The 20,588-nt window shown below is 52.2% G+C and overlaps 3 protein-coding genes and 1 pseudogene across 3 annotated transcripts; 1 reads left to right on the forward strand and 3 right to left on the reverse strand.

The window, feature by feature from the left end:
• Positions 1–3,502: 3,502 nt before the first annotated feature.
• LOC136536161 (uncharacterized) lies at positions 3,503–4,258 on the reverse strand. The gene has a single exon (XM_066528544.1). It carries the CDS (start codon positions 4,256–4,258, stop codon positions 3,503–3,505), a length of 756 nt encoding a protein of 251 aa, XP_066384641.1.
• A 3,203-nt stretch (positions 4,259–7,461) lies between these two features.
• Positions 7,462–9,148, reverse strand: LOC136538064 (probable UDP-glucosyl transferase 73B6). Its single transcript, XM_066530052.1, has one exon. It carries the CDS (start codon positions 9,050–9,052, stop codon positions 7,559–7,561), a length of 1,494 nt encoding a protein of 497 aa, XP_066386149.1. The 5' UTR covers positions 9,053–9,148; the 3' UTR covers positions 7,462–7,558.
• A 338-nt stretch (positions 9,149–9,486) lies between these two features.
• LOC136536162 (uncharacterized) lies at positions 9,487–11,139 on the forward strand. Its single transcript, XM_066528545.1, has one exon. The coding sequence runs from the start codon at positions 9,487–9,489 to the stop codon at positions 10,303–10,305; it is 819 nt and encodes a 272-aa protein (XP_066384642.1). The 3' UTR covers positions 10,306–11,139.
• A 2,677-nt stretch (positions 11,140–13,816) lies between these two features.
• LOC136536163 (hydroxycinnamoyltransferase-like) lies at positions 13,817–16,991 on the reverse strand (annotated as a pseudogene).
• Between the last annotated feature and the right edge of the window lie 3,597 nt (positions 16,992–20,588).

Raw genomic sequence — 20,588 nt, forward strand, 5'->3', positions numbered from 1 at the left:
GACAGCGATCGGGGTTTGCAGGGTTTGCGATTCAGAAGGTATGTCGAGGTGTGCAGAGCTTCGACCCAGAAAATCGGTGGAAGAGCGGCATGAAGAAGCAGTGCACGTACGCCCTCGTTCAAGGTGCGCAAGGCGCGTTCGGCTTTGTCGTTCTGTTGAGAAGTGTAGGGGCACGAGAGTCTGAGCAGGATGCCATGCTCAGAGTAAAACTATCGAAGGACAGAGTTATCAAACTCGCGTCCATTGTCTGTTTGAAATGCGCGTACTGGACTGGCGAACTGCATGCGAGCATAAGCATGAAAAGACATGATATGTTTGGCAACATCAGATTTGTGACGCAGTGGGAAGGTCTAGACAAAGTGCGTAAAATCATCTAAGAGCACAAGATAGTACTGAAATCCGGTAAAAGCTTGAGACAGGTGATGTCCAAACGTCACAATGGATCAATTCAAATGGAACAGTAGTTTTGTGTTGAGATGAATGAAACAGGAGACGTACATGTTTGCCTATACGGCAAGCATGACAAGTATGTGATGGCTCCTTATTACAATTGAATTCAAAAGACTGAAGAAGACGACGGAAGGATTCATTCCCGGGGTGTCGAAGCCGTTGGTGCCACAGGTCTGCAGAGATGGTGGTGAGGCAGTGGGTGGATGCAGTGGCCATCTGAAAGGTCCTTGTTTGGTTTTGGTAATTGAGTGACAACTTAGGTGGACTAATTGTGTTTATGTGAGATACACAGGTGATTAGTCCACAGGTACATGTGTGTGAGCAACATATGCCATGGAGGTGAAAATTGCTTGGAGATGTTGCAAAGCTCACACATGTGATGATGAAGGAGCTTAAATGCACATGAGACATGACATTGAGTCATGTGATCAAGGTGGAGAAGATCAAGACAAGACTTGGCTTGATGGACCGGTTGCAAGCGTGAAGGGCAAGTCGAAGGCTTTGGAGTGATGGACCGCGTGGCGGTGAAGCTTGAGCAAAACTTGGCGCCGATGGACGATGGCAACGGTGAAGAGCAAGTAAAGTCAAGATCGATGAACCAATATGATCATGTGATGATATGAAGTGGATCATATCATTGTTGATCGTGTTGGTGCATGTGTTGCATCAACATTGAAGGAGATGGAATGGAATGCGCAAGGCAAAGGTATAACCTAGGGCATTTCATTTCACCGGTCATAGGTGTGTAGAGAAGTTTATGACCGGGTTTAGGATAGATGGCCGTACTATCAAGAGGGGCAAACTTGTTTGCATATCGGTCATCTAGTGCCACTCGAGTGATCTAACTTTGCATTGTCGCTAGGATCGAGTGGCGTGGCAAGTTGAGTGGCTAATATCCTTTGGGAAATGATTGTGAAATTGCTAACACACATACACATGTTGGTGTACACTTGGTGGTGTTGGCACATTTACAAAGGAGATGGTGTTTGCAGGGGTGAGATGGGTTTGGGTCCCTCTCTCCCTCCCGCCGAGCTTGTGAGGCGGGATTCGGCGTTTTCGGGAAAATGGAATGCCTATTTTCTATTGCGCCGGATGCAAATTCTTGTGGTTAGCACACTTGAGCAAGGGTGAAGAGAATGGAGAAGATGCTGGCATCGGTCAACTGACCGGACGCTGGATCTGAATGCACCGGACGCTGGCAGGCTGCGTCCGGTCGCGCTGACGTACGGTGACGCAGTAGCTGGAGAGTGACCGGACGCTGGCTGCGTCCGATCGTGTTCGACCGGACGCGTCCGGTCATGCTCGGGAGCTTACTGGAAACGACCAGACGCTGGGGGTTCAGCGTCCGGTCAGTTGTGTGCTGCTGCGTCCGGTCAGGTCAAGTGACCGTTGGAACCGGGACACGTGGTCGTCTGTGGGCGACCGGACGCTGAGGTCCAGCGTCCGGTCAACACGACAGGAGCGTCCGGTCGGCCCGACCGTTGCCCAGTGAAGGGGTAACGGCTAGTTTAGCCCTTGGGGCTATAAATAGAAGTGGTCCTCGGCCATGGCTGGTGTGGAGCACCTCAAGGGACTTAGTGTCCATGCTTGTGAGTGCTTGAGAGCCCTCCATCACACATATACTTGATAGTGATCATTCGATTGTGTGAGTGAGCGATTCTAGTGCGATTGCATCGTGAGGTTGCATCGAGTGGCACTAGGTGATCGAGTTGCAAGCCGGTGGTGCTTGTTACTCTTGGAGGTTGCCACCTCCTAGACGGCTTGGTGGTGGTCTCCGTCGAAGCGCGCAAGAAGCTTGTGCGGTGCTCCGGAGAAGTGCTTGTGAGGGGCATTGTGCTCGCCCCGCGGGAGCCGCGAAGAGCAACTCTAGTAAAGCGTGTCATTGAGCTACCCTCACTCAAGGGGTAGGTTCTTGCGGCGCCCGACGTGCGGGCTTAGCGGGTGATGCTAATTAGCTGCCGAACCACCAAGTGAGCGGTCGACACAACGGGGACTAGCGTGTTGGCAAACACGTGAACCTCGGGAGAAAAATCATCGTGTCAACCTTGTTCTTCCCGTTGGTTTGCATCCCTATTACACAAGCTTGCAATTACTTTTATACATATTAAGCTTGTGTAGTTGCTCTTGTAATTAGATAGCTTGTGTAGCTTGCTAATTACCTTCTTGCTTGTGTAGCATAGAAGTAGCTCCCTTGCGTGGCTAATTTGGTTTTAGTAACCTTGTTAGTCACATTGCTTAGTTTGTGTAGCTAAGTATTTACACTCTCTAATTAGGCATTGGTTGCCTTGTTATTGAGCATTGCTAGTGAGCTTAGTTAGCTTTGTGCTTTTGCTTACTAGCATGTGTAGGAGCTCCCTTGTTGCTTAAAGTACTAGTGGCATAGGTTTGTGTGACCTTGCTCCTAGAATTGTTTAGGAGAGCTCTAGCTAGCCCAGCACCTTTGTTGCATAATTGTTATCTTTGCAAGGTGCTAGTGAACATATATAGTGGGGTATAGTCTTGGCTAGACCGATAGTTTTAATTCCGCATTTATATCGGTTAGCCGACGCGATTGAATTATTAGAAAAGACTATTCACCCCCCCTCTAGTCGCCATCTCGACCCTTCACCGTCGGGTGCAGTGGATAGAGATCGCCCTTGCTATCACTGTGGAGAATCACCTCCCGGGTTTGCCGATCCTTAATAGAGAAACCACAATCGTCAAATTCAACTGTGATAGGATTGTCACATGTAAGAGCGCGAACTGAAACAAGGTTTTTGATTAACGAGGGAGAGCCAAGAACATTGTTCAGGGAGAGAGGATTGGAGGTGGTGGGTATAGAGGAAGAACCAGTGTGTGTAATGGGGAGAGAGGTGCCATTACCGACAATGATTCTGGTGGAGGAAGAGTTTGGAGATAGAGAAGAGATGTTACCGGAGCCTCGGGACATGTGCAAAGCGGCGTCGGTGTCGAAGAACCAGTCGCCGGTGGACTGAGGCTGGTGCAGGGAGATGTTGTTGAGTGTGGCGAGCAGCTGTGGATCTAGCTGGGAGGAAGCGCCGGCGACGTGAGCCTAGGGTGCCGGGGCTGAGGGTCGCGCGCCGAGAACGCCGACCGTCGTAGCGCGTGGTGGCACCTGGAATGGCCACGCCTGAACCATGCCCGTCCACGGGTTCATTGTCGGCCAAAAGCCAGGCAGTGGCGTCCGGTTTGATGGCGCGCCTTTCTTCTTCTTTTTGTTGGTGGAGGAGGAAGGCGTGGAAGGGAGATCGTTGTTGTAGGGTGCTGAGGGAGGGGACGTCATGGCCGGCAGTTTGCCGGTAGCGCCCTGAGACGTGGGCGCGCCGGGTACGGTGTGGGCGACGAGGGCAGCCGCGGCTTGAAGATGTGCAGCCGATGGCGCCGCGGATGGAGTAGCAGACAAGGATGATCCGGTGTTCGTGGCCTTGGCGACCATTGCCGCCTCAGCCTGCATCTTGTCGGACTCGGCGATGCGGTGTTCTTCGAGCTGCAGCATGGATCGTGTCTTGAGGAACGATGGCAGACGACAGCGAAGGGTGATGTGTGGAATCGCATGATGGAGACGAGGGTTGAGGCCGCGGACAATGTTGTAGATGAGGTCTTTGTCGTTCATCGGAGCACCGAGGCCGGCGAGGCGGTCTGCCATGACCTTCATGCGGGAGCAGTAGTCGAGGACGGGGTGGTCGCCTTGGTAGAAGTTGCGGAACTCGGCGCCGAGGTAGACGGCGCGGGTGTCCTTGTTGTCGCGGAAGAGGTTGCGGACGCCGCGCCAGATGGAGTAGGCGGTGTCGGTGTCCTCCGAGACCATGGAGAGGAGCTCGGGGGAGATACGGTTGTAGAACCAGGAAACGACCCTTAGCCGCAGTGCCGTCGACGTGATCACGGAGCCCGTACTGACCGAAGATGGCGGAGAAGGAGCGAGCCCAGGCGACGTAGTTCGCGTCATTGAAATCGAGGACGATCGGCACGCGGTTCAGGATGTTGATGCCGTGGACGACCGACGGGGCAGCGGGCTCGGTCTGGACGCGGAGCGTGCGTGGGAGCAGCGACTCGGCGTCGGAGTTGTCGGCGGAGCCCGGCGAGGAAGTGGAAGAAGAGCTCATCGCGGCGGCGAGAGGAAAGCAGAGAGTTAGGCAGCCGAAATTGTGGATCGTGAACCGTCTGATACCATGTAAGCGGGAGAAAGAACGTGAGGACAACTCAATTATATTAATAAGAGGCTTACGCCTTTATACAAGTACAGAGCCTTAGGACGTGTGAACGTGCACCGAAACTTCTCGCTAACACAAACAAACAAACGCGATGCAGCAATGGCAGAAGAACAGAGGAGGTCCGCTTGACGGAGCAGAGGAGCGAAGGAAAGTCGAAACGAATCAAACAATCCAAACGAACGAATCAAGAGCAGGTCCAAAAGATGGCGATCTCTGGCTGAAAAAACGGCTCGGCTGAACTAGCTCGATCTGAAAATGGCCTTCCTGAATGTCAAAAGAGCACGAGAATTCAAGAAGCACCAAAGGTTGGTTGAAAACGGAAAAAAGTTGTGAGTAGACTGCAAATGCTACCAAAAACTTAGCTATCGACGTTAGCCGCCGACCCGATTAGAGAATCTCTGAACTGAAGCCTCTGCGAATCGAAAGGGAAAGAAATTAGTGAAACTGCAGCGGAAAGACGCAGAGCTGGGCAGAGAAGGGGAGGACCAGAGGAAGAAGAAAGCGAGTGAGAGCAACACTGCATGAACGTACAGAGGGTGAAGGACGACCAGAGACCGGAAAGTAGGAAGTACACGCGGCCGTCGGGCGAGTAGCTTTCCCTTTGTACTTGAGCCCTCGAGGCGTGGCGACACTGCGTCGCCGGGGACCTTACCAGTAGGCAAGTACACGCGGGCCGCCACGACGACTTATACGGCCGGGCGCGAGGCCCCCGCGTACCCCGGGCGGCGTCCGGCGTCGGCGCCGAACATTCCAGACGGTTCTGGAAGAGCTGGCCGCGAGGCCTTCTGTGGGGGACGTTGTTTAATCCGGAGCGGGTGGTGATGTGGCGACGAACTTTCGCGAAGGCGCGGGCGAGAGTTCTGGAAACGTCCGCCCATCCTCCACCCGTTCAAAAAAAAATCAGTTTAAACAGTGAAAATCAGTATAAACGATACAAACACCTCTCGCCGGAGAGTGGAAACGGGGACGCTGGTTGGCTGCGCCGTCGCGGGAGCATGCGCGCAGATTGGACCTGGATGTGGACGAGAGGTGTGGGATGTGACGTGACACCGCAGACGTAGAGCAAGCGGGGTCTTGTCTGCGGGACATGGCAGACGGAAATGGTACCGCTCGTAATGGATCATCACGGCTTACCTCATATTTAATTTGTATAACTTATTTTAACTGGAATGATGTTTTTCTCTCACAACAATTCAACTAAAATAATATTTTTTAGTTAATTTCAACCAAATTTCAGACCGACGAGCGAAACCCAGCCTGCGGGCCGTGCGACCTGCATAGTGCCTAGATAGTCAACGGGCCAGTTTTGTAGAGTGCTTGTATATTGGCCAAAGTTTGAATCAAAATATCTGTAGTGCTCCAGCATTCGTTTCTGCTGAAAGCCTGAAACTTGGATTTAGATATCTGTATTAGCATTCGTTTTTTATATTGATACAGATACGTTAGGTGTCTGGTTTAGGTATCTCTATCTGATGTACACCGTTGTTGTATGCATAAATAAATGCATGGTTCTAATTCGTATGATCATAGGTCGTGAGTCCAAAGTCAAATACTCCCTATGTTCTAAATTATTTGTTGTTTTTTTTTGTTTTCGTGTCGTAAGTTTGTCTCGATTTATAAAAAATACATGCAACATTTGTATCTCTAAATAAATTTATTAAAAAATTAGATTCAAAAATCTTTCCAATGATACCATTTATGTACCATAAATATTAATATTTTTTAATATATATTTTGTCAAAGTTGTTTTTTGGGAAGCGAAAGCGACAAATATTTTGGGACGGATGGAGTACATATCAAAAGAACACGAGCCACTATGATAAGTAAAAAAGACAAATGGAAGAATCATTTGACTCTTTAGTATTTGCATAGAGTAGCTGATAAGTTTGTTGCTTAAAAATAGTGTTAACCAAATATAAGAGCAAGACATAGCTTTTGCAAATTGTGGTGGTGTACCACCAACTACTTCGATAAAAAAAACATTGGTCAAGTCATATATCTTCTTTGTGAGGAAGAAAGAGCTCTATTAATCACTCAGAGGAAGTATTACATTCCCTAGTAAGTATAAGCTCTACACATAAAACGGCAGATTGCAAAATGTCATGTTCTATTCGCCAATTGCGCGAGTTCATGGGCGGCGCTATTCTATTCTCTTCGTATGGCAATTGTCCATTCCTGCACAAGGCCACTTGCTTCCACCGCCTCTTTCACTATGAATCGTGGATGAGATCTCAACCCACTATTTTCCTTCAAAAGTTTGATAATTGAGGAGCAATCTGATTCAAGGATGCATTTATGCCTACACCATTCAGTCATATATTCGACCCTGAGACACTAGAGTGAAACATAAAACCGGTCTCATTAGGGGTTTTATGTACATTATTAAATAAGTTGACATGATATAGTGTAAATAGGGAGAGATGATGAAAAATCTTATGGGTATGAAACTTGTTAACACTGTTTGTAACACATGTCAGTCTTGTGAACAGGGAATGAAAACCTTGGTGGGTCCCGTCTAAGATGACAATGTAATTGTGTCGTACTAGGGTTGAACCGTATGTTAACAGGATAATTTGCAGGGACCATTTCACTAGTTAGGACAAGGATGTCCTAAAAATTACTGTCGGCCTGTTTGGGTTCCTTGAATGGCATCAGCCTTTCCATTTTTTAGCTATGAATCTTACTTAGGTGTGTTGTGCTTCACTGGAATTTCTTAGAATTGTCATTCCTAGTTCTAAGCATACTATGATTTAGATTCAATTCAATTCTAGAGATCCAAACGGGCTGTGAGAGTAAAACATGTCCTTCCCAAAATAGAATCACATTCTGCCTTGCCGAAATGTCACCTTTTTAATTCTGTTTTCTAGCCTTACATACAATGTATGCGCAAAAACAAATTAAACTTGGACGGAATTCCCTTGTGCCAACCCTGAGGCTCTCGCCTGCAGGAGATCATCGATGAGGCGGTTTATGTCACGCCAGGACAACCCATCCTCACTGACAGCGGCGCGCGCGCGCTCCGCTAGTTCCTCGGCCCTGGCCTTCAACCTGTCGCGCTGCTCTCCGCCTTCCATGAAGCCGGCCACGGCCCGCGCGATCGCCTCCGCCGGCACGGTCTCCGCATCCTCGGGCCTCTCGCTGCGCCTGCCGCCGTCCCACACGCGCGCGCCGAACGCGGCCACCTCGGTGACCAGCCGCTCGTTGATGAACTGCTCGAACACCAGCGGCCACGTTAACACTGGCACGCCGGCGGACGCGGCTTCGAGGACTGAGTTCCAACCGCAGTGCGTCACGAACGCGCCCACCGACGGGTGGGCCAGCACGGCCAGCTGCGGGGCCCATCCGCGGACGACCAAGCCACGGTTGGCGACGCGCTGCTCCCAGCCCTCCGGTGCCCACTGGTCACTGGAGTCATGGGAGCGGACAACCCACAGGAATGGCTGGTCCAACGCCTCGAGCCCCAGGGCGAGCTCTCTGGTCTGAGTCACTGAGAAGTCGGCCCAGCTCCCGAAGCAGACGAACACTACCGACCGGATCGGTTTGGTGGACAACCAGCTCAGGCAGTCCACGTTGCCGTCGCCACCGCGGTGCAGGGTGGAGCGCGATGGCTGTCCCAGGGGCCCGACGAAGTAGGCGCGGCGCGCCTCCACGCGTCTGAACTCCTCGCAGTAGGGCTGCTCTAGGTCGACGAAGGTGTTGACGATGACGCCGAAGCCAGCGATCTGGCACGCCCTCACCCGCTCCCACCCCTTGGAGAGGTGGTCGTCCTGGACCAAGAAGTTCGGGAGCTCGGACACCGGGATCGCGATCTCCTTCCCGGGCAAGCCCGGCACGGACAGCACCGTCCCAGCGGCGGCGGAGCTGGTCCGCATGATGTCGGAGCGTATGGTGAACAGGCTGTTCATGGCAAGCAGCGCTAAGATGCCGACAGGGTGGAACGTGAGGCGCGGCACCCCGAGCTCGGCGGCGACCTCGTTGGTCCACCAGAACGGCGCGTCGGCGACGATGGCATCGGGGCGGTGGCCCCGGAGCAGCGACTCGTGGGACGGCTGCACGATCTCCATGGCGCGGTACAGACGCCAGGAGCCGTGCGCGGGGGCGGTGGTGAGGCACTCGACGCCCTCCCCGAGGCCGACGTCCGGAAACGGGTAGCAGAGCACGCGCACGACGTGGCCGGCGGCCACGGCGCGCGCCACGGTGGGCGCGATGAGGGCCGCGTTGGCCGGCGTCACGACCATGGTTGCCTCCACCTCCGCGGGCCTTGCCGCAGCGACGCGGCACGCCAGGTCGGTCTGCGGGATGAGGTGGCCCCGGATGAAGGAGGGTAGGAAGAACACCCTCAGCCTCCTGCCCGCACCCGCCACGGCAGCGGTGTCGACTGCGGCGGCCATGGAGACTGCACTGCAGGACGCTCTGCAGCGCGACACTGGTGGAAAGGCTACGACGAGCGCTGTTTTCTAGATCCCTTTCTTTCGGGTCTCGGCACCCGTCCTCCCTGTCAGCGGACCAGCCTCAACAACGGCTAGAGCCCGCCTATCTTTAGCATACATGCCTTGTAACGTCTGTACCGCACTCGCTGCGTCAAGATCCGCAGAGCGTGCTCCGCACGCCGCATGCGCGCCCGGTCACCGCGGCACCCACGCTCCTGCGCTAAGCCCGCTCGCGCATGAGCTGGAGTGGCCACGGCCACTGATTGTATACTATATATGTACACACACAAGATCAATGCAACTCGCCTAGTTGATCCACATACTCTTTCATGGTATCATCGTCCACGGTCTCTCTCTAGAATCCCTCAGCCACATCTTCTTCTTCCGCTGCTCCGATGGCGCCTGCCTCCAACCAATCCGGCGTCTCCAACTCCTCGTCATCCGATGGGGGCTTCTCCGTCGCGCCTGCTTCGTCCTCCGCCATCCAAGGGATCTCGATCCACCATCACATCCTTGTCATCCTCGACATGGACGAGGGAAATTACGGCCAATGGCGGCACTTCTTCGACTCCACTCTCGGCAAGTTCGGGCTCGAGAGCCACATCTACTCCACCACCCCTGATGATGACCACGATGGCGAGTGGCGCAGGGTGGATCACTGCGTCGTCAACTGGATCCTCGCCACCGTCTCCAAAGGCGTGTTCGACATCGTCCGCCACGATCGCCACGATGCGTTCTCGCTGTGGCACGCCGTCGAGGGGCTGTTCCAGGACAACGAGATGCAGCGCGCCGTCTACCTGGAAACCGAACTGCGTTCCCTACAGCAAGGGGACATGTCCATCAACGCCTACTGCACCAAGCTCAAGCGGATCGCCGACCAACTCCGTGACATCGGCCATCCTGTCTCCGAGCCAAGCCAGGTGCTCAATCTTCTCCACGGCCTCAATCCCCGGTACCGCTACGTCAAGCCGGTGATCACGTCGAAGTACCCGCCGCACACCTTCCAGACCGTGCGCTCCTTCCTCATCCTCGAGGAGCTCAACGCGGAACACGACGCCAACACGGAGTCTAGCCAGGCACTTGCTGCGACTCATGGCGACATCAGCAACGCCTCCTCCAACCCGGCGTCCAGCGGCCACAAGGACGGATCCTCCTACTCCACCAACAACGGCCGCTCCAACAACAGCGGCAATGGCCGTTCCAACAACCGTTAGGACCGGCGGCGTGGGCGTGGGCGTGGGCGTGGCAACGGCGGCACGCAGCGCTCCGGGAACTCCAACAACCCCAACGCACAGTCCGCTCCATGGGCCGCGGGCTACAACCCTTGGCAAGGCATGGTGCAAGCCTGACCCATGCCTTTCCGCGCCCCAGGAGCAGGCGTTCTGGGCCCCCGTCCACCGTTCCTTCCTCAGCAGGCGATGACGGCGACACACATGACCGTGGCTCCACCCGACAGCGCATTCGACCCCAGCGCCCTCTACGCCGCCCTTCCGAACGTCGGCGTCCCACACCACCCACCGAACACGTCGGAGTGGTACTTCGACACCGGCGCGTCCTCCCACATGTCGTCATCCCCTAGTAATTTTCCTTCCTCCTCTCTTCGACCATCATCTTCATCCATCACAGTAGGTAATGGTGCGCGGTTTCCTGTCAAACACCAAGCGCACTCCATCATTCCTACTGCCACCTCTCCTCTACACTTAAATGATGTTCTTGTTTCCCCTCATCTCATCAAAAATTTGATCAGTGTGCTCCGCTTAACTCGTGATAACAATGTTTCAATCGAGTTTGACCCCTCTGGTTTTTCTATCAAGGCTCTTCCTTCCAGGGCGGAGATGCTCCGATGTGAGAGCGGTGGCGACCTCTATCCCCTCCGTCTTCCCCAACATCAAGCATTCACCGCATCATCAACAACTCCCTTGTGGCATCAACGGCTGGGACACCCTGGACACCCCATCACCGATTAGATTTTGAGTTCTTTTCCATTTCATTGTAATAAGTCTGATGCTCACTCTTGTTCTGCATGCCGGCTTGGGAAACATGTTCGTCTTCCCTTTGCTGAATCTACATCACAAAGCTTTTTCCCTTTTCAATTAATCCATTCCGACATTTGGACATCTCCTGTTTTGAGTCATTCTGGATATAAATACTATGTCATTTTCTTAGATGATTACAAACACTACTTGTGGACAGTTCCACTCCGAAACAAGTCTGACATTCTTCCTACTATCCGTGCTTTCATTTCATACGTACACACTCAATTCCGTTTACCTATTGTTGCATTTCAAACAGACAATGGTCGTGAATATGACTCCACGGCCTCGCATCTCCTTTTCTCCTCCCTTGGCATTCACCTACGCCTCTCATGTCCATATACTTCACAGCAAAATGGGAAGGCCGAACGCATTTTACGCACTGTGAATGATTGTATACGAACTCTACTAATCCATAGTGCAGCACCACTTGCCTTCTGGGCCAAGGCGTTGGCCACGGCGACGCACCTGATCAATCGATGTCCATGCCGAGCTACTGGCACCATGACGCCGTACAACCTGCTCTTCGGTGTGTCGCCCTCCTACGATGAACTCCGGGTCTTTGGCTGCCTCTGCTTCCCCAACATGATCGCCACATCACCGCACAAGCTCGCCGCGCGTTCCACAAAGTGCGTCTTCATCGGGTATCCTGCAGACCACAGAGGCTATCGCTGCTTCGAGCTCGCCACCGACCGGGTGATCACTTCGCGCCACGTGATCTTCGACGAGTCTGTCTACCTATTCCGCGAAGCGCCTACGCCATCAACTGCTGTGTCATCAGCAGTCGAGAACGACCAGATGATTGCGCACCACGGCAACGACACGACACGGCAACTGAGTCCACCGCCTTCGCCGACACATCTACCTCAGCACCCACGGCATGCCCGGACTGTGCGCCATGTGCAGGCACCCACGGTGACCACCGCACAGACGACTCCCGGCACGATGTCGCCCATCGCAGTACAGGGCACGCCGTCACCCACCGTGGCGCGTTCTACGTCGACTACGTCCCCAAGCTCGACGTCGTCCACTGCTATGCTGTCCACGCGAACGACGTCGCCTAGCTTGACGCCGTCCACGACGACTGCAGTGCCCGTCATCACCACTGCAGCGCCGACAGCTCCTGGTCACCACATGGTCACTCGAGCTCGGGCTGGCATTCACAAACCAAACCCGAAGTACGCCATGGCGGCTACATCGACGATCTCAGCGATGCCCAAGAGCATACGCAGCGCAATCAAGGATCCCAATTGGTATGCTGCGATGAAACAAGAATTTCATGCATTACAGGCGAACAGGACCTGGAAGCTTGTTCCTCGTCCACCCGACGCCCGGATCATCACCGGAAAATGGGTTTTCAGGCACAAGTTGAATCCTGACGGCACCCTCGAGCGCTACAAAGCTCGATGGGTTGTCCGTGGGTTCAATCAACGCCCTGGAATCGACTTCGGCGAGACATTTTCGCCGGTGATCAAGCCGGCCACGATCAGAATCGTCCTCACGCTCATCGCCACCTTCAACTGGCCAGCTCACCAGCTTGATGTGTCAAATGCCTTTCTTCACGACAATCTGCAGGAACAGGTGTACAGCCAACAACCCACCGGCTTCGTTGATCCGCAGCGCCGGACGACGTGTGTCTTCTGTCGCGCTCCCTCTACGGCCTCCGACAAGCACCACGGGCGTGGTTCGAGCGTTTCGTCAGTCATGTGACAACACTGGGCTTCGTTCAGTCCAAGGTGGACACGTCGCTCTTCGTGTACCACCGCCATGGCGCCACGGCTTACCTCCTACTGTACGTGGATGACATGATCCTGTCTGCGTCCTCCACGAGTCTCCTCCAGCACATCATCAAGCGACTCCGTGACGCCTTCGCCGTGAAGGACATGGGGCCGGTGCGCCACTTCCTCGGCATCAGCATGTGCCGCACTCGCCGCATGCGCGCCCGGTCACCGCGGCGCCCACGCTCCTGCGCTAAGCCCGCTCGCGCATGTGCTGGAGTGGCCACGACCACTGATTGTATACTATATATGTACACACACAAGATCAATGCAACTCAGTTGATGCACGTACTCTTTCACTCCCGTCCCTGGTGCATGCGGAGCTTCCTGACTCCTGTGTGCAAGAGCGTGCCGTTGTGAGAATAGCTGTTGGAAGCCATCCACACATCAGCAGACATGCAAGCCGCACCAAGAATAGCTGGTGTTGGGGCAGGGGATCCGATCCGCGCATCCATGGTAAAGGTGAATGGTTTCGTGATCCATGTGGGACGCCAGCGACATGCACTGAGAAACTTGAGACCATATGTACACGTCCGCCGATCCGATGCAACGCCGCCGCCAATGAATTCGTTTGTGGAGCCCAGAGGTTCCTTAACTTGCAAACAATGGTGGTTTGGGGTGGATAACAAATTAGCGCCTCAATCGCATAGTCAGGATGCAGACATGGTTTTCAATCCAAACAGATGAAGTATTCAAACCTACCAGTACTCTGCACATGGGCGGATTGGAGGTATGGTTGCGAACAGCAGGGCAGCAATGCGATCATCCATCCACACATGGCGACAGGGCACATGAAAACCAAATGAAGGGCTAGAGAGTATGCAAGACAGGTAGAGAGCATGGATTTTTAAGTTCAGGGGGACCAGCAACAGCAGCACAGCAATTCTTGTTGCTCCGTCGTGGCACTGGTGGGCCTACTCCTCCTTTCCGGCCTTCGCCCCGAACACCACCTCGGCTCCGTGCCGGAGCACCTCGGCGTCGCGGCAGATCCTGGCCATCGCCTCCGCGGGCCGCGTCACCACCATGTCCCTCGCCTCGCCGCCCTCGGCCGCAGGCAGGACGAGCACCAGCCCCTCGCCGGCGGCCCCGCCCACGCGGCACGACACGCGCGCCAGGGCACCCCGGTCTCGAACTCAGCGCCGTACATGAGCACGTGGTCCAGCGCCGCGCACGTCAGCTCCAGCCCGTACATCTGGAACGGCGTGGCCGCACCGCCCTCCTGCGGTTGCTGCTGCCGCGCGTGGAGCCATTCCAGGGCGCGCCACAGCTCGTCTTCCGGCACGCCGGCGACGTGGCGGTCCAGCGCCGCGGCCACGGCGGGCAGCCCGGACGCGAGGTCGGCGCGCGCGCGTGAAGTGGACGGTGCTGCCGTAGTAGCCCAATGGCAGCGGTGCGTACATCCGCTTGCGGAAGTCCAGCGCCAGCGTGAGCTCCCGCTCCCTGTCGGCGGCGCCGGTGATCCGGAGCCAGAAGAACGCGGCGAACGCCGCGAACGGGGTGGTGCCAGGCTCTAGGGAGGAGAGCAGCGCGCACACCGCGGAGGCGGGGAAGTGGAACATGGCGGAGGACATGGCGGTGGCATCGGTGCTGGCGGGGGAGGCGGCGCTGGCCTTCTCGGCGAGCAGAGGCGGGGAGGGGGCGGCGAGGTCGGGGACACCGCCAACGCCGGCGCGTGGAGGAAGGGCGGGTACGGGCTGGTGGTCCGGCGTTGCGCAGCAGCCCAGGCGTGGAAGAAGAGCGCGGCGGCGGTGGGGTCGTTGTGGATGTGGGTGCAGCTCAGCCCCAGCGCGTAAGACTTGTCGGCGAACTCCGTCAGCTGTGTCCATACACATGGTCACCAACGAGATTTTTTTTATTAACACTTTTTGAAACTAATTTTAAATTTAACATTGTTTTAATTTTTTTTTTCCAAAACTAACACTTTTGACCGCGCCTATTTACTTGGCTCGGCGAAACACCTGTGCTGCGCCATGCATGGTGGCGCGACGAGGGGATGACGTGGCAACGAACCGGGCGCTGACCGGTGACGTGGCAGGTTCTACCGCGTCACCGATCTTGGCGCGGCACTGACGCGCCAAGGCCGACGGCGCGACAGGACCTGGACGCAGACAGAAGCTGACCAGCCTCAATTGCAATTTAACAGGAGCTAAACAACTACAAGTGCCGCAACGCATTCAAACGAATATGAAGCAAATAAATGAAGTCCGTGCGCAAGTTGACAAGTTGTCACATAACATTTTCATTGGTTTAACATAAGTTCGACAATATTCGTCAGACATAGGTTCGGACGACAGTATTCTTCTGACATAAGTTCGATAATATTCGGCTAAGCATATAACCAACTAAGTCTGTAAGTTTCGGACGACAATATTCGTTCGACATAACCAACTAAGTCCCAGGAGTGTAAGGATCCCTCGGACGCCTCTGTCTCTTTGGATTTATAGGTAATATGTTGTGAGTGTAGCCAACGTCGGTGTGGTCGCGTTACCGGTGCGTACGGCTCGTACCCTACAAGTATATGATATGCACGATTACTTATAATCTTTATGATCGTTAGTTCATGGAGCCTACGTATTTTAAAAAACTACCTTTGTTACTACCTGTGAGGCTCCTTGTGTACCAAGCGGGGCACCACCTAGCTGACACATGTCGATCTCGTCCTGCTGCCAATCGTCCCATTGGTGGTGCTGTATGCGGAAGCCCGGGGGATCATCGTCGTCGTCCTCGTTTGCAGGGTCCTTCCCAGTGCTATGATTGGTGGTGTACGCATTGCGGAAGTGGCATCTGTCACCGGCTGAGAAGAGCCGGCTGGTGTCCTCGATGTGCCACCCGACCGCGCCGGGTAATCGGGTTCCACCTAAAGAGTGTCCATGTAGCTCAACTTTTGAAATAGCTTTCTGCAGCTCCGCTTCACCTTCTGTATGAATAGACATTAAAGTTAGTGCATTTCCCAAACGCATATACACTAAAGAAACATTTTCGAAATGAACAAGTTTATGTTTACCTTCACAAAAGCCTCGAGAACGCCTGGCCCCTGCCCACTAGACTCGTGAAGCCGAAACGCTGCTTCATTGGACAACCTTGACAATTGTGTCGTCTGGGTACAGAAACGTGGTTGGACAGTCTTAGTACACATACTTAATACCAAATGGATAATAAATTGTACCATTCGACTATCTTACCACGTATCTTTAAAGCGGGGCTCTCTGTAGTTGTGTGTCGACCCTAGTGACAATGTCATACACATCTTCGATCACATCTTCCTCATCGTCCTCGTCAATCGCCTCCTAAGTGTACAGAGGCTTGATATGTGTCCTCATAGACCTGTGAAGCCACCGTAGGTACTCATCGAAGGTGTGCTGGTCGTGTGGGGGACCCGCATTGATCGGCTGCCGGTCCCTATTCTGCCACAACTAGATGTACGCGTTGTGTGTCACGCGCCAATCCTTGGTCTTGTACCTCTTCCTGCGGTCATACCTGCAATAAAATAATTGTTAGTTGTACCATACACACCTCTAAATTATAGCTTTATTATTAATTGATAACACACCCGTGTAATTCTTGGTTGGTGGAGTAAAGCGGTGGTGGGTAGCCTGTCATTCTTCTAAACTGCCTGCAAACCCTGATGGGTAAGTGAATCTCGACCACGTGGAAGAAAATAAGAGGGACATTGCAGCGATACTCATCTGACTCATCCCTAGTGACAAGACTCAGATAGTACTGGAGCTCTAGAGCATCCCAAGGACACCAATGCACTTGAACATTTCATAATTAAGTTAGATTGTGATATAGTGTACATCGAACAAGACATATGTATGATAGTAAAGAGAGTGTAACATGGTGCTGTGTCAGGACGTCGAGATAGTCCGTGTACTCTCTGTACTTGCGCCTCGCATTGCCTCTAACTAACTCTAGTTGCGTCTAGATATACAGAGCTATAGGGAGTGTATCCTGCCCGTTCTAATGCTGCATTGAACACGATAATGAATTAGCCATTAATAATTTCATCATATGTAACTGCCTCGGAGAATATAGTGAACCGAAGTACTTACCGGTAAACCAGTAACAAGGGGCCTCCCAACGTGCCATCGTGCCTAACACCAAACCTAGAGTAGGTAGGAGCAACCCCCAAGGTTCGCATACCTTGAGGTGCGATGGCAGGCAACACATAGTTGTCGATACGTCCATGCCAGGACTGTGCTACCCTAGCTGTACGCCGCTATGTTATCCCACGGCTGACATAGTATGTCAAGAAAGATCCAGCTGATGATGTTGCCCGAGGCGTCTAGAATAGGAAAGCACCAAGAAAGTGCTAGAGCCACACTCTAGCGAACCTATTGATCTAAGTCTCATTAGCCTGTGGGTCCAAGTAATCAAAGCGCTCTGTGATCCACGACGACGAAACACCGAAGCTTTTCCTGAAATTCACCAAAGAAAATGAGACCCGATGGCTGCAAGAAAGCAATGCAAGTATTAAATAGGCTTGAATTGCTCACTTATTTTTCTTGGAAACCTCATCGTCCGGTGGAAGAAAGCTAGTGAACTGAGCCACCATCTCCCTCTAGTGATCGTTGTCAACTATACCTGTCACTGGAAGTTCCTCCAACCGAAGGCCAAAGATAGCCTTCACGTCCTGCATGGTCAAGGTCATCTCGCCGCAAGGTAGGTGGAACGTGTGGGTCTCAGGCCTCCACCTATTATAAGAATAGAACGACTGTTAAGAATGGGCAGGTGGGCACTGCCAGGGGGGCGGGCGGGCGGGCATGGCGGCGAGCAAGCAGAGGGAGGGTGGCGGCTCATGGGCGATATTTACCTAGGCCTACCGCGCCATTAGGGATGGCGCGGCACTGCCGCGCCAAGAACGGTGGCACGGCAGACCATGCCACGTCACCGGTCAGCGTCCCGATCGTCACCACATCATCCCCTCGCCACATCACCAAACACCTTAGGAGGCTGCTGATTCTGCTTATATACATACACGTTTTTGAGCCTTGCCAACTCTCTAAAAATCCTCTCTTAGGGAGTGTGTGATCCAAATCGCAAAATCTATTTGTGGGTTAAGAGAGAATTTGAAAAAGAGAGCAAGCCACCACTTGAGCACTTGTACATATTGTCTATTTCGTGATTTGCATTTGTTACTCTTGGACTCTTTGGTTCTAGATGGCTAGGCATCGCCGGAGAGCACCCGAGAGATTGTGGTGTGCCTCAGAAAGTTTGTAACGGTCGATTCCGCCGCCTCGGAATCAACTAGTGGAAGGAGAAAAATGAGTTGGAAAAGACTTCGGCTAGAGTGACCTTCATGGTACCCTCTAGGGCTGACCTTCGCTGGGTCGCCCTCAACCTCCTCAATAGAGAGTAGGACTCGAACGAGTTTGAACTTTGGTAAAACAAATATCGTGTCTCAATTCATATTTCATTTGATATTTGTGTCACTCTAGCTCTTGTGCAGGTTCTCTGTGTATCTTGTCATCTCTATTAGATACCTATAGTTTGTTTGGAAGATGGAAATTAAAAGGAGCAAGTTTGAGGCTGTTCCACTGAAACCGTGTATACCGGACACGCCCGGTATTGGTTCATGTGTCAGTCTGTTCTGCAGAACACGTGTGTACCGGACATGTCCGGTATACCTACCGAACACGTCCGATATTAGAGCTCAGTGCTGAATTTATTTGATCCCTGTTCTAACACTTGTGTTGCAGGTTCTAGGCTCCTAGATTTATTTAATATCTTTTACATATTCTGTGGCTAACTTGTGAGGGATGGTATTACTCTTATTTGGAGTTTCCATTTTAGAAACTCCCTTTACTAATCGTTTTCGCATTTAAAGGTGTTAATTTTTAGAAATGCCTATTCACCCCCTCTAGGCGACATCCTAGGTCCTTTCAATTGGTATCAGAGCAAGATTCTCACCTAAAGCTTCACCGCCGTGAGAAAAGGATGTTGATGCCTATCAAGTTGGAGCCGGTGCTTCTCTAAAATGATGGTTCAAACTTTCTACCTTGGCCAATTCATGTACTCAATGCTTTTAGGAATATTAGTCCTCTTGTTGAGCATATTGTGGATGCAAGCATACCTCTTTCTATAGTTGATTGGAGCAACTACAAAAAATTGTTAAAAGAGGAAGAGATATGCGTGCAACTCAATGCTCAAGCTATTAATGTCATTTTGAGTACATTGAGTGTAGAGGTTCAAGATAAGGCAATCTTCAATGGACAACCACCTCCGGAGAGTGCTCATCTCATTTGGACTAGACTTGTTGAATTATATGGAAAATCTAAATGTGATGATGCTATTGAGTGCAATTCAATGGAAAGTATGCCCATTGTGTCTTCATGCAGTGAAGAAGCCTCACAATACCTCAAGAGCGCCGAGCCGAAGCAAGAAGTGCAAGCAACGCATGACATGTTGTCTTCCTGCATATACCAGACATGTTTGGTATACCTACTGGGCGTGTCTGGTATGGCCGTGGCAGCTGGACAGCAGGCAGTATGTGATGATGAGGCTCAAGCCCGATGGCGACCAAGTAATGAGTCAACCTCAGTATCTCATGATACTCATCACTTGTGTCTCGTGGCCAAGAAAAGCAAGAAGAAGAGTAATAAGAAAGATCAAGAAAAGGAGAAAGCACAAGTGGATGATCAAGATAAGAGTGAAGTTGAAGTTGAAGACAACTACAACCTTGATCATCTCAATTGTAAGGACAAGTTCATCATCATGAAGATAGTTGAAAAGAATGATGAGCTTGAAGAAGAGATTGAGAAGCATGAGCAATCACTTCAAAAGCAAGAATTGTTTCTCATCTCCAAGATGGAAAAACTAAAGGCTCTAAGTGAAAGGTATGAAAAATTATCAATTGAGCATGCTTTAGTTACTAACTCCTCTTCTAGTGTCTCAAAACTAGAGAAGGAAAACTTTGAGCTCAAGACAAGGCTAGATGAACTATCAAGCAAGTATAATGTGCTACAAGCAAACTATGTTCATCTAAAGTGCTCTCAAGAGGAAGTAGTAGAATCAAGCATCATGCTTGAGGTGGCTCATGAGGTTGTGATCACATCGGTAAAATTTTCTCAACCTCTCACACATTCACTCACTAGTACACCATCTCAATTGAATATTTCTTGTACTAATGAGTATGCTCCTCAAGCAAGCCAATCTTTGATTGAGCTAAATCTCATAGAAAACATAGAGCTCAAAGAAGAGGTGGACGGATTAAAGAAAGATGTGATTCAGTTGAAGGATAAGGAGAAAGCACAACCTTCTCAAGATAACCGTGATAACATGGTGAAGAAGCTTGAGAAGGGTTCAAACCTTGTTTCCTCCAAAGCCCAACAAAAGAATCACATTTCAAGCAAGGCCAACACAACCAAGAGCAAGAAACATGGAAAAAGGATGTGCTATGGTTGTGGATTATATGGATATGAGTAGGCTATGTGTCCACACAAGAGTTGGGCCGACAAGTGTGAAGCGGCCGAACAAAAGGCCTCAAACAAGTTGGCCAACCAAAAGAAAAGTGATGGACAAAGCGCTTGTCTCATGAGCAAGAAATTGGGGCATCCTACCAAGAAATGCCCAATGTACAAAGAGGCAAGAAAGGAAGCCCAAGTTGCAACAATAAGATGCTATGGATGCAATGAGATGGGCCACAAGGTTGATAGATGTCCATACAAGCAAAATAAGCATAGAGCA

Source organism: Miscanthus floridulus, chromosome 2 (assembly GCF_019320115.1).
Source record: "Miscanthus floridulus cultivar M001 chromosome 2, ASM1932011v1, whole genome shotgun sequence".
Lineage (NCBI taxonomy): Eukaryota > Viridiplantae > Streptophyta > Magnoliopsida > Poales > Poaceae > Miscanthus > Miscanthus floridulus.

Excerpts from the sequence above, each read along its gene's own strand:
- LOC136536161 (XM_066528544.1), bottom strand. The coding sequence starts at position 4,258 with ATGGTCTCGGAGGACACCGACACCGCCTACTCCATCTGGCGCGGCGTC.
- LOC136538064 (XM_066530052.1), bottom strand. The coding sequence starts at position 9,052 with ATGGCCGCCGCAGTCGACACCGCTGCCGTGGCGGGTGCGGGCAGGAGG.
- LOC136536162 (XM_066528545.1), top strand. The coding sequence starts at position 9,487 with ATGGCGCCTGCCTCCAACCAATCCGGCGTCTCCAACTCCTCGTCATCC.